Source organism: Orycteropus afer, unplaced genomic scaffold, assembly GCF_000298275.1.
Source record: "Orycteropus afer afer isolate SDZICR_OR568_19922 unplaced genomic scaffold, OryAfe1.0 scaffold00587, whole genome shotgun sequence".
In the NCBI taxonomy this organism is placed as follows: domain Eukaryota; kingdom Metazoa; phylum Chordata; class Mammalia; order Tubulidentata; family Orycteropodidae; genus Orycteropus; species Orycteropus afer.
The window spans coordinates 1,453,127-1,465,129 of record NW_006922174.1 but is presented as its reverse complement, the minus strand read 5'-3'; the positions used below and the strand labels follow the sequence as shown (position 1 = coordinate 1,465,129).

The following is a 12,003-nucleotide window of genomic DNA, read 5'->3' as shown; positions in this document are numbered from 1 at the left end:
CTCTAAGAATGGAAGTCGGGACCGCAGCTCTGCCCTCTTCGCAGCTGGTCTGGGTGAGACAGCGGGGTTCAAAGGCCAAGGTGGCCGTGAGCTGCGTACTTGCCTCCCGTGCCCAGGTCCTAAAGGGGCACCCACTGCCCTGGCTGTGGGGATAGCAGAGTGACCCCAGGCCCGGGGGGGCTGGGGCCCCTGTGATTCTCATCATTTTTAGTGGGATTCTCTTTCTGTCCCTGAAGGAACCTCCCAAAGAAGACTTGACTGTGTCTGAGAAGTTCCAACTGGTGCTGGACGTGGCCCAGAAGGCCCAGGTATGGCCCCGGGCCGGCCACGGGGGCCCCGACGGGCCTGCCCTGGCGGGCGGCTGACCCTCAGGTCCATAGCTCCCCCGGCTCGGGGCTGACCATGCTGCTCAGGCCCCGACTAAGTCTGCGTGAGTGGGAAGCTGAGCTCCAGGGGTTCGCAGCCAGGCTGACCTTCACGGTATCAGCACACTGACCCCCGCAACCTCCTTCTGGCAATAAACCTGGCAGGACAACAGGGCGTAGTGGACACTCAGAGTGTGGCCAACCCGTGGTCTCAGGCCTCTTGCCCAGTGTGCACCCCATGTTGTCTTGGGACCCCAGCAAGCACCAGTGTCATCGCAGCCCCCGACATGCACCCCATGTCATCACGTGTGTTTCTCTGCACAGAACCTCTTTGGCAAGATGGCCGACATCCTGGAGAAGATCCGGAAGTAAGTGTGCGCCTGGCCCGGCGGTGTGGTGCGGCTGCCACGCGCTGAGCCTCCTCTCCCTTGCAGCCTCTTCATGTGGGTGCAGCCTGAGACCACGCAGAAGCTGTACGTCGCCCTGTGGGCTGCCTTCCTGGCCTCCTGCTTCTTCCCCTACCGCCTCGTGGGGCTTGCCATGGGTAAGCATGGGCGTCCGGCTGTCTGTTGGAGCCACGCTGTGGGCACATGTGGTATGAGGAGGGGACCTGTCTGCTTCCCAGCCGGTGTGAGTGTTGCGTGCGGGGCTGCGTTGGCGATCCTGCCCATGCACTCGGAGCCTCTGTGCCTCACTGAGTGACGTGTTGGGTGGTTACGTCTGGAGACAGGAAGCCTGTCTGGGACCCAGGGACGTGGTCCCCCGGTGGCCGCAGCGTCCTCTCCGACTCACAGCAGTGCCCTGTGTGTGTCTGAATGGAACCGTGCTCTGCGGGGTCGTCAGTTGCTGATGTTCTGGGGGTGGGTTGCCAGGCCTTTTTTCCAGGGCACCCTGGGGGGGGGCCGCCAGCCTGTCAACAGCCGAGCCCGTCAGTCACTGACGCTCCCCGGGCTGCCTCCTTGCATCATGCATGCCCCCTCTTCCCAGAGCCCACCGAGGGGGAGGGCTGCAGGGCCCTGGGGTCACTGCAGCTCTTGGGGAGTCACAGTGGTGTGCATGACGGTGTCCGTGAGCACGCGTGATCTTGAGGGTACCTCCTTGCTTTGGGGTACAGTGCACGTGAGCTAGGGGAGTAGCAGCCAGCATTTAGTGACGTGGCACCAGGCTGAGGTTCACATTGACCCAAAACAGTCACTTCTTGGGTAGATTACCAGGAAGGGGGAGCGGGCGTGTGGGCAGTGGGGAGCCAGCTGCCCACGGAGGTGTGTGTGGACCTCACGAGTGGCAGCTGAGCCCCTAGGCGTCCCTCGCTCCCTTCTCACCCCTCCTGCTCTGTCTTGTTCTCTGCTGGGCGCTGGGGACATGGGCGACACCGCCTTTCCTCCTTACTCCTGCTGCCCCCCCTCACCCCTACCACCCTCCCTAATTCCTCCCACCTCCCTCCTTCCTGCTGCCCCCCCCCCCCACCACCCTCCCTAATTCCTCCCCCCTCCCTCCCCCCTACCACCTCCCTCCTTCCTACTGCCCCCCTCACCTCCTGCTCTGCCCTCCTTGTTCTCTGCTGGGACGAGACACACGGGTGGCACTGCCCTCCCTCCTTGGCCTCGTGGCAGCTGGGAGCCGGGTCCGTACACACAGGATGGCGCCCTGAGCTGTACAGCAGTGAGGAGTGGGGTGCGTGGGCTGGGGCCTCCACACTCGGCAGGCTGCAGGGAGGGTCACTCAGAAGGGCGGGCGCACGGTGGTGTGATGTGGAACAGTTCTGCCAGCGTGCAGACCGGCTTGGGTCAGCAGCAGAGGCTACTTCAGGGAGCTGGACCGTGTTCTTGAGCCGCAGTGTGTGGGCACATGGCGGTGTACAGAAGGGCTGGGGGACAGTCTGCAGCTTCCGGCCCTGGCCCTCTGCTCTGTGGCCTCCCTCCTCCCTCCGTGGGACACGGAGGGGCCCTGCCATGGTCGGGGGCGGAGCTGCCGCCCTGAGCAGACGCGGAGGTCTGGGGACAGACGCTCATCTCCTCCCTCTCAGGCCTCTATGCTGGAATTAAGTTCTTCCTCATCGATTTCATCTTTAAACGCTGCCCGAGGCTGCGAGCCAAGTATGACACGCCCTACATCATCTGGAAGAGCCTCCCCACGGACCCCCAGCTCAAGGAGCGTACCAGTGCCGCCGTGTCGCGCCGGGTGGGTGCCTGAGAGCCGGCTGCTGCGGGCTCGGGGCTGTGGTGCGGCTCGCCTGGGAGCTGACGTGCAGGTTCTGCGGGTCCCCGAACAGGCACCGAAGCACAGGGCCTGTTGAGATCTGCCCTCTTTCCTGCTTCTGAGGCTTGCCCTGCCCCTGGTTCTGCCCTGGCTGGGAGGCGGGTGTGGCTGCCCGGAGGCTCCATGGGGAACAGGACCCCACCTGAGCCAGGCTGGCCCCCAGGCCCCAGGGAGGCAGGGTGGGGTGCTGGCTAGGAATGACTGCTGTGGGCCCCCACCCCATCCTGTTCTGAGGCCTGGGCGGCTGGGCTAAGCAGAATCTAAGAAGGACCCCCTGGCACCCCTGCTACTCCCCCAGCTCACGTGCACTGTACCCCAAACCAAGGAGGTACCCTCAAGACCACGCGTGCTCACGGACACCATCACACACACCACTGTGACTCCCCAAGACCTGCAGTGACTCCAGGGCCCTGCAGCCTCCCCCTCGGTGGGCTCTGGGAAGCAGGGGATACGCATGATCAAGGAGGCTGGCCACCATGCCTGAGCTCTCCTCAGAGCCCCCCAGACGACTGGGGCCCAGCAGGACTCCAGGGTGGTCGGGAGGGCATCTAGAGGAGGGGCCTAAAAGGAGAGCGTTTGGGTGGGAGTGAAGCTATGGGGCCGGCGGCCCAGGTACGAGGAGAGCAGAGCTGTTCAGAACCAGTCTTCCCCCAGCGTGGCTCGGCCACGGGGTGGCTTGGCTGGGCGTGGAGCTCTGGTCCCCAGGTACCTCCATGCCCTGGTCCACTGGAGGCAGGAGGCTCCCCTCACAGTGTGGAGGGATCAAGGCCCATCCTGTCCTTGGGGTGGCTGGTGATGGCTTCCAGGAGGTTAAGACTAGGAGTCCCAGCCAGTGTCTGGAAGAGTGAAGGGGTACGAGGGTGTGTGCCTCTCTCCAGCCAGCTCGCGGGCCACGACAGGGTGCCATCCCCGTGTGCCAGCCCTCCCCTACGGCCGGCTGCCGTGCTGGGAGTTTGCTGGGTGTCTTTATGCTGCTCTGGGTGGCCTGCCCCATATCTGTTTGGATCTCTGACCTGTCCGTTTTAAATGCCTCCCTGTGGGTGCACACTGGGCAGCAGTTGGCCTTGGTGGCGTGTGCCAGGAGGCAGGCTGAACGCAGCCTGTGCGGCAGGGACAGCCGTGGGAAAATTGTGGGCTGGCAGTGCCCCCCCCGCAGCGGGGCTTCTCTGCCCAGAAGATGGGTCCTCACCCTGGCCTGGTCGTCATTTGCGGGCACGGCTTGCAGCCCGTGTGGGTGCACGTGGCCAGCTGCCCCCCGGCGCCTGACCAGGGCCTCTCCTGTCCAGCTGCAGGCCACGTCTTCGCGGAGCTGCGTCTCCAGCGCCCCCGCCAGCCTGGGCAGAGACGACGATTCCAGCCGCTTCCACGGCACCAAGAAGGGCAACTTCCACGAAATCTTCAACCTGACAGAGAACGAGCGGCCACTGGCAGGTGTGTGTGGCGGCCTGGGGACCCCACTGCCAGACATCGACCACAGCCCAGGGGGCGAACACGCAGGGAGCCACGTTCCAGGGCTCCGGTCACGGGGAAAGCCAGCCGGCCAGCTAAGGGGACAGCCACGTCCTCGGTCGGGCACTGAGGCCTCCCAGGGCCTTTTCCAGCAAACGGTGGGGAGGGGTGTGCTTCTGGCCCCTGGCCTGGACCTTGCTTGCACACATCCTGATGGCTGTCCCCCTCCCCCCAGTGTGTGAGAACGGCTGGCGCTGCTGCCTCATCAACAGGGACCGGAAGATGCCCACAGACTACATCAGGAACGGTGTTCTGTACGTCACGGAAAAGTGAGTGGGGGGCCATGGTGGGGGGCAGGTGGAGGGACGAGGGGGTTCTGCAGGGCTCCTGGGCCAGGATCCGGCCAGGGAGCGCCTGCAGAAGATGTGGGGAGGGTCCCTCCTTGAAGCCAAATGCACTTGGCCCCGTGGAGCCTGCCGCCTGTGAGGCATGAGGTCCCTGCCACAGGACAGGGCGGTCCCTGTCCTTCTGTCATTTCCTCAAACCTGCAGGCGGCTGGTCTGGGGCTTGTGAGGCTGAGGTCCCTGCCTGCCACAGGACAGGGCGGTCCCTGTCCTTCTGTCATTTCCTCAAACCTGCAGGCGGCTGGTCGGGGCTTGTGAGGCTGAGGTCCCTGCCGCAGGACAGGGCGGTCCTTGAGCTGCTGATGGGGTGCAGCAACCAGGGGGCGCTCCCTGTCTCCACGGGACTGTGTGGGAGGCTTGCCGTGAGGCCACAGCCGGTGTGGGGGGTGGCAGAGCCTGGGATGGGGGTGCTCGCAGTCTTCTGGGCCCGTGCTGCCTTCTCCCCGCCTCTCTCAGCAGCCGCCCCAGGCCTCACTGCCCTCTCTGTCACCCCTATTGAAGGGGCTGGCCCAGCCTCAGGGATGCAGTGTCTTAGGTTGTACATAAGGCAGTGGCTTTATTTTTTAAAGCTATGAAACTACCTAAGAGTGAAACCTTGTGTGAAAGTCCATCCATGGAGCCAGAGGAGAGGGACCACAGGGTGGGCCTGGGGGTTGCTTGGCAGGGGCTCTGGGTGAACCCCATCTCGGCTGTCTCTTCCTGCTCAGTTACTTGTGCTTCGAAAGCTCCAAATCTGGGTCTTCGAAACGAAATAAGGTCATCAGGTTGGTGGACATCACAGACATCCAGAAGGTGAGTGTGGCAGTCCCTCCCCCCGCGGCTGGGCCCACTTCCTGTTTCCTGTTGGATCGGGAAGAAGCAGCTGCAGGGCCTGCGGCCCGGGCTTTGGCTGGAACCTGGATGAGCTTAGCATCCAGGCACCAGGGCGCCTCCTCCAGGGCTCAACACAGAGCCTGCTGGCTGTGCTGCACGGTGTGGGCCACGCAGGACCCAGGGCGCGGGGACGCTGGTGCCGACGGCCGAGGCGGGGGCCGGGCTCGTCCCCTCTCTCCTCCGACCCCACTCCCTGGGAGCACATCGGGGAGGTGTGACCTGGCTGTGCATGTGGAGTGGAGGTGGGTTCGTGCCCAGTCAGGCTCCTGGGCCATGCTTGTCACCACACTATCGCCCCCACACCAGACAAGCTCCAAAGTGCAGTGTGTCCACCCCAGGCACGTCTTGGCCCATGGGCAGCCTGGCTTGGGGTTGGGGTTGAGCACAGGTGTTTTCTGGCTCCCAGCTGGCCCTGTTTCCTAGACAGAGGAGGGGTGCGGTCCATCGGGGACGTCACTGCCCCCATCACACACCTGCAAATGGAGGTGGGGGTTGAAGCTACAGCACAGCCTCCCACCAACCGTGTGCCCTCTGCTCTTTGACACACACGCTTGACCCCACAAGCTGAGTGTGGGCATCCTGGGTGAGGGTGCAGGTCCCAGAGCGATGGGCACTAAGGGCAGCTTGGGAGGTCTCCCTCCAGAGAAGTGCTGGGAGTGGGGCCCGTGTGATCAGTGGCCCCGGGGCCAGCCTTAGGGCGCCAGATGCCCCGCGGTGACAGTTCTGGGGAGTGGGTTCTGAACCTGCCCCCCACCTCTTACAGTGCCCCCATCCCCTGCCCCCTTCTCCCTCTCCTCCCTTCCCTGCAGCTGTCTCAGCCGGCGGCAGGGGTGGGGGGGGCAGGTCCCAGTCAGCTCGGAGGGTCTCTCTTCACCCAGTGCAGCACGTGGTGGAGGGGGAGCTGCAGCCTGTCCCGCAAGGGGCCCATGGTGACTCACGCCCTTACCTTTCAGTACAAGGTCCTCTCTGTCCTCCCGGGGTCGGGCATGGGGATCGCAGTGTCCACACCCTCCACCCAGAAGGTAAGTGCCTAGGCCTGGGGGGGCGGGGCTTGGGCAGGGGCTTCCTCAGGAGCTGGGGTCTGGGAGACATTTCCTGTCGGGGGGCCGTGGAGTCAGCTCCCGGCGACTGGGGGGCAGGCGGGCCACCTCCGGGAGGGAGGGTGCGTCTGTCCTTCGGTTCTGGTGCCGCGCTGAAGGGGTGCTGGACCTGGTGTGGGCCACGCGGCTCACTGCGCCCTCCCACCAGCCGCTGGTGTTCGGGGCCATGGTGCACCGGGACGAAGCGTTCGAGGCCATCTTCAGCCAGTACGTGAAAATCACATCGGCGGCGGCCGTGGCCGGGGACAGCTAGCGCCAGCGCCGGGCACAGCCGGCCTTTCCTTGTGCTGAGCTCATTGGTAGTGGGAACAACTCGGACACCCTTGCGACCTGCAATAACCCCTGCCCGCGTCTCAGACGGCGCCCTGCGGGGCTGGGGCTGCCGCCACCTGGCATCAGAGCACTTTTTATGCACATCTGGGACGTGGAGGCGGAGGGTCCCTCGGAGGTGTGTGAAGGACAGCAGGACACCATTCTTGCCACCGTGACCTGTCCACCAGGTCTGCTGGGCTGCAGCTTGGCCCCAAACCCATAGCAGAGGTGCAGTGTGGTTCCCACACCGAGGGGGAAGGTGAGTGAGACATTGGGGCCCACCAAGGAGGCGGGGCCGGCCAGTCTCACACCTCCCTCAGCAAGACCCTGCTGTTTGTCCTTGGAGCGGGTGGGGCTGGGGTGCAGCTCCAGCCGCTGACCCAGGTCCCCACGCGGCTCTGGGACACACTGCAGAAGGGCCCGTGGACTGACGTGCATTCTGTGACACAGTTCTCTGGAGAGGCTGGCAGTGGGGGGAGCCACCCGATCTCTGGGGTGCACTGAGCTCTGGTGGCAGAGTGACCCCAGCTGGCCATGGATCCAGGGTATGCTCCAATTAAGAGTCGGGAGCACTAAGCTAGGCGGTGGGGTGAAGGCAGACAGGATGCTGGCATCTTGGGAGGCACTGCTTGGGGCCCAGAGGGTGGGGACCAGGGCTGTTTACCCCTGATGCCCATCAGTGTTCTCATCTAGTGTGAGCCTGTGCCCAGCCCCCACCCTTCCCAGGTGCCACAACTCCCTTTTCCTGGAAAAGGGGGCCGAGGGGTGGCTTCCAGGCCAGGTATGTTCTGAGACCCCACCTTTCGGCTGGGAAGCGAGGGGAGGGCGGGCTGGAGGCCTCAGGCCAGGCTGGCGGCCTCTCTGGAGAAGGTGGTGGGCAGGCTGCAGGCCTGGCCAGCAGGGCACTGACCCCTCAGGCCCACAGGGCGCCCTGTCCCCAGCCCCTGCCCTGACGGCTTGTTTTTGGAAGACACAGATTCTATTTTTACAGAGAGCAAAGCTGTTTTTCTTATTTTTGTATCATTTTTCAGATGTAATTTTTACCTTTGCTCCGACCCTTACTTGCTGGCTTCGGGGGGAAGCTGTTGGTGGTGGCCTGTTAGTCCCGACTCAGGCACCAAGGCTTGCTCTCAGAGCTGGATCTGGGGGTGCTTTGGGGGGTGAGGCCAGCCAGCCAGTGAAGCATAGACCCCCCCCCCATGCATTCCCTGAGGCCACACTGTCACTGCTAGTGAAGGAAGGTGGGTGGGATGTACTGGCCTTGATGGGAATGGTTGGCTCCCATGGAAGCCTTGGGGACACCCTGGGGTCACGCCCCAGGGGACCCACCCAGGGAGACTCCCATAGCAGGGTGGCTCTGAACTGGCCCAGAAACAGCTGGGCAGGGAGCCCCCATGCCACTCACATCTCTTTCCCAGGCCTGGCGGCGTGGGTGTGGGGCCGAGGGCTGTCCCCAAGCATGGAGGGGAGAGGGAGGCCTCCACTGCAGAAGGCCTTGACCTTGCCCTGAAGTGGGTGGTTCAGTCGGAGTCCCTTCAATGGACAAAGGGCAATGACAACTGACCACTGCCTGGGGCCACGGCCAGCACGTGGCTTTAGCTGGGGTGGGGGTGGGGCCCAGTGTCACACACTTGCCGGTGTGGCAGGTCCTCCTCTGGAAGCCGGTGAGGGCAGGCGGCCCTGTGAGGACAGATGAGCGCCGTGTAGCCCCCCGTCGCCTGCGGGGGAACGGGCCCAGCGTCCTCACAGAACTGTGCAGATCTGGGCAGGCGTTTAATTTTTACAACTAATCACTGACCTAGAATGAATGTTGACTTTTTTATGTCTGAAATGCTAGTCGATTTTGGGTTTGTAAATAATTGTTACTGGTGTGACTTTTGTTCAACAAAAGGATTGTACTGTCTGAAGATTGAGGGACACAATTCCCCTGTAACATTTTTTTAAGAAAATCTTGTTTAAAGAAAAAGTCTTGTATAAATTATAATTTTTATTTAAATAAACCCGAGATGCTTTGTGCTAAGGCCCCATGGCTTAGATGTGTCATGGGGGTGGGGACACAGGTGGCCGGGCGAAGGTGTTGGGTGGCGGAGAGCAGGGGCCCAGGGTTCCAGAAGACTGCTCATGGGGGAGCCCTATGGTGAGGGTGCGGCCCATGGCAGGGTCCAGGGTCTGCATTGGGGGGTAAGGGTGGGGCTGTCACCTCGTGGTGGCCAGAGATGGGTAGAAGCAGCAACCGGAGTTGGGGTGCAGGTCCCAGCCCTGCCTGCGGGTGGCGTTGTGCCTTCCTGGAGGCCATGAGCCTCTAGAGGACCAGGCCTGACCAGCTGACCCTCTGTCATCCTGTCTCCCGGCAGAGGATATCCACAGCTGTGACCCTGAGGGCACCAGCCGCCCTTCCCCTCAGGGTCTGAGAGGCTTCAGGGACATGGGCACTGGCACCCCTGGTGGCCCTGTGGCTTGGTCACTCCAGACACTGGTCCTGGGCACGGAAGGGTGCAGGCACCTGCCCAGCTCTGAAATTGTCCCAGGAACCCACCCATGAGGGCCAGAGCTACAGGGCCACCAGCTAGCCACTGCTCCCAGCCCAGGGTCCTTGGAGCATGGTGTAGGTGGGATGGGGTCCAGGTCTTGTGGGTGAGCTCCACTTTCACAAGGCTGGCCTCATGAAGCTGGCTGTTAGCATACTCTGTCCACCTGCTTCCCCACCCATCCATCGACCCCTTCCTCTGTCCACATCCATCCATTCATCCATCCTCCACCCATGCATTCACGTTCATCCTTGCATAGCTCCATCCACCCACCCATCCATCCATAGCTCCATCTGTCCACCTACGCCCAGCCACTTACATCAGTCCTCTAACCATCCATCTCCATACTCCCTCCATCCGTACCCCCACCTGTCCGTTTGAACCCCCATCCGTCTGTCCGACCCCCCGCCTGTCCGTCCGTACCCCCGCCCGTCCGTCCGTACCCCCGCCCGTCAGTCCGAATCCCCCGCCCGTCTGTCTGAACCCCCGCCCGTCTGTCCATGTCTCCATCCATCCCCCACCCGTCCGTCCATGTCTCCATCCATCCCCTGCCCGTCTGTCCGTACCCGCCTGTCCGTCCATGTCTCCATCCATCCCCCACCTGTCCGTCCGTACCCCCACCCATCCGTCCGTACCCCTGCCCGTCCGTCCATGTCTCCATCCATCCCCTGCCCGTCTGTCCGTACCCGCCTGTCCGTCCATGTCTCCATCCATCCCCCGCCCGTCTGTCCACTTATCTCCCTTCCTCCCGACTTCCGTCCACCATCCCCCACAGCGCACTGGCCTCACCAGGCGCCGGGCCCTGTACCAGGTGCTGGGGTACAGTGAAGACGTCACGACCCCTGGGATGCGGACAGCACCATGATCCTCAAGAACATGCCCCCTCCCCTGTGCTGGGTGAGCCTCTCAACAATACAGAAAACTTCCTGCCATTAAGTTGATGCCAACTCATGGCGACCTCCATGGGTCTCTGAGGTGGTAAATCTTTATGGAAGTAGATTGCCTCATGTTCCTTCTGCAAAGTGCCTGGTGGGTTTGAACTGCCAACCCTCTGGTTAGCAGTCATATGCTTCAGGCACTGTGCCACTCAACAATACAAACACACTGCAGTTCTCTTGTTTCAGAACTAAATGAGTATCTCAGCACCCCACCTCCCTGGCCGCTACCACCCTATCCTCCTCTTTGGGGCACGGCCCGTGGTCTGTCCACCCTCCATGTCAGGTTTTGCTCCCGAGAGCCCCTCCCACTGCTACAGTCCCCTTGGAGCCAATGCTGACAGCCAGTCCCGTCTGCCTGGCCTTGTAGCCACATGGATACACACCACCCTGTCCCACCTACCTTCTCTAGAACACCTCACACTGGAAGGGAAACTGAGATAGAGTGGGGATCGCCAGGCCCAGGCAGTGCAGGCCCCGTGGAGGAGGTGCCATTCGCACAAAGCCACGATGGAAGAGGCGGTGATCGCCAGGTGGGTCTGGGCAGCCCGTGTCCACACTCAGCAGTGCCGCGGGTGCTGTCTGGCCTGGTGCCACCTATGTCCATGCGCAGCGGTGCTGGTGCCCAGGGCAGCCTGTTTTCTGCCTGTAGGGACTGCCCCTGTGCGTGTGTGCCACCCACACGTCAGGAAGGTGCCATGGAAGCGCGCGCACAGCCATGGCACTGTGCTTCCGGTGTGCGGTAACCACACTCCCACATGTCTGGTTCCTTGGCGCTCGTGCAGGTTTGAGTTCGTGCATTTAAGCCGTTATTGAGACAGCGCTGCCAGGAGGGTTCCGGGAGCGGCAGGCCCTGTCACCCCTGCAGGCCTCGGGCGGAAGCCACACCCTGACGGATTGGGAGGGGTTTGCTTCTGGCGGGGGCGCTGGGGCCAGAGGGAGAGGGAGTTGTTGATGGTTTTGTGTTGGGCCCAGTGTTCTCTTCAGAGGTATTTGCTATTTTTTTAAAGTCTAGAATGTAGTGAATTAACGAGTGAGGGAGCAAATCGACAAAGCCTGGAGGACCACATGCTGACCACCGAGCGTGTGCGGCTCAAGTGCGGATAGAGGTGCCTCATTCCGTTCCCTGAGGGCATAGGGACAGAAAGGGGTGCTCCACGGCCATCGGGCGGAACAGACACGGCAACGGGTCACTCCCAGGGGCCGCGTCCCCAGCACTGGGACGCGAAGCCCAGGTGCCCAGCAGTCAACCACTCCGACCCCATGTGCTCCTAACGACCTCCAACAAGATAAAAGATGAGCAGAGCCACCGGCCCAGCGGACTCCACTGTGCACACATTGTCCACAGACCAAAGTCATACAGCATCGACCAGTCGACTCCCGTGACCACCAGCCCTGCCATAATGTGAACACCCAACAGCAGCAGCGTGCTCAACCCAAGGACAAGAACATTGCAGATACCTGACCGGGCCACAGGCGTGAAGTACAGACACGCTGCCAGCCACTTCGGAGTGTGTTGTGTATATCACTCCCCCAACCAGGCTACAAGTAAGTTTGAAATCAAAAGAGTTTAGAAATTAAGAAATACACTTCTAACCTACCAGGTCAGGAAAGAAATATACACACATGCATGCACATGTGCACACTCACACATACATAAGTACACATGCATGCAAACAGAAATGAGAACAGGTTTCCCACTTCTGTGGACTGCATTCTGAGCCACAGCACCCCTAGAGGACAGAGTGGAACTGCCCACAGGGTCTCCAAGGCTGTCA

At 62.3% G+C, this 12,003-nt stretch overlaps 1 protein-coding gene across 1 annotated transcript in view; it reads left to right on the top strand.

Annotated features, from left to right (window-relative positions):
• GRAMD4 (GRAM domain containing 4) overlaps nucleotides 1-6,703 on the top strand; it is a 53,214-nt gene extending 46,511 nt beyond the window's left edge. Inside the window, exons 10-18 of the mRNA XM_007956238.2 lie at nucleotides 237-308; nucleotides 690-733; nucleotides 800-909; nucleotides 2,392-2,546; nucleotides 3,911-4,055; nucleotides 4,309-4,402; nucleotides 5,185-5,269; nucleotides 6,304-6,372; nucleotides 6,599-6,703. Of these exons, the coding sequence (XP_007954429.1) occupies nucleotides 237-308; nucleotides 690-733; nucleotides 800-909; nucleotides 2,392-2,546; nucleotides 3,911-4,055; nucleotides 4,309-4,402; nucleotides 5,185-5,269; nucleotides 6,304-6,372; nucleotides 6,599-6,703 (879 nt within the window). The remainder of the gene's footprint in view (nucleotides 1-236; nucleotides 309-689; nucleotides 734-799; nucleotides 910-2,391; nucleotides 2,547-3,910; nucleotides 4,056-4,308; nucleotides 4,403-5,184; nucleotides 5,270-6,303; nucleotides 6,373-6,598) is intronic.
• The last annotated feature ends 5,300 nt before the right edge of the window (nucleotides 6,704-12,003 follow it).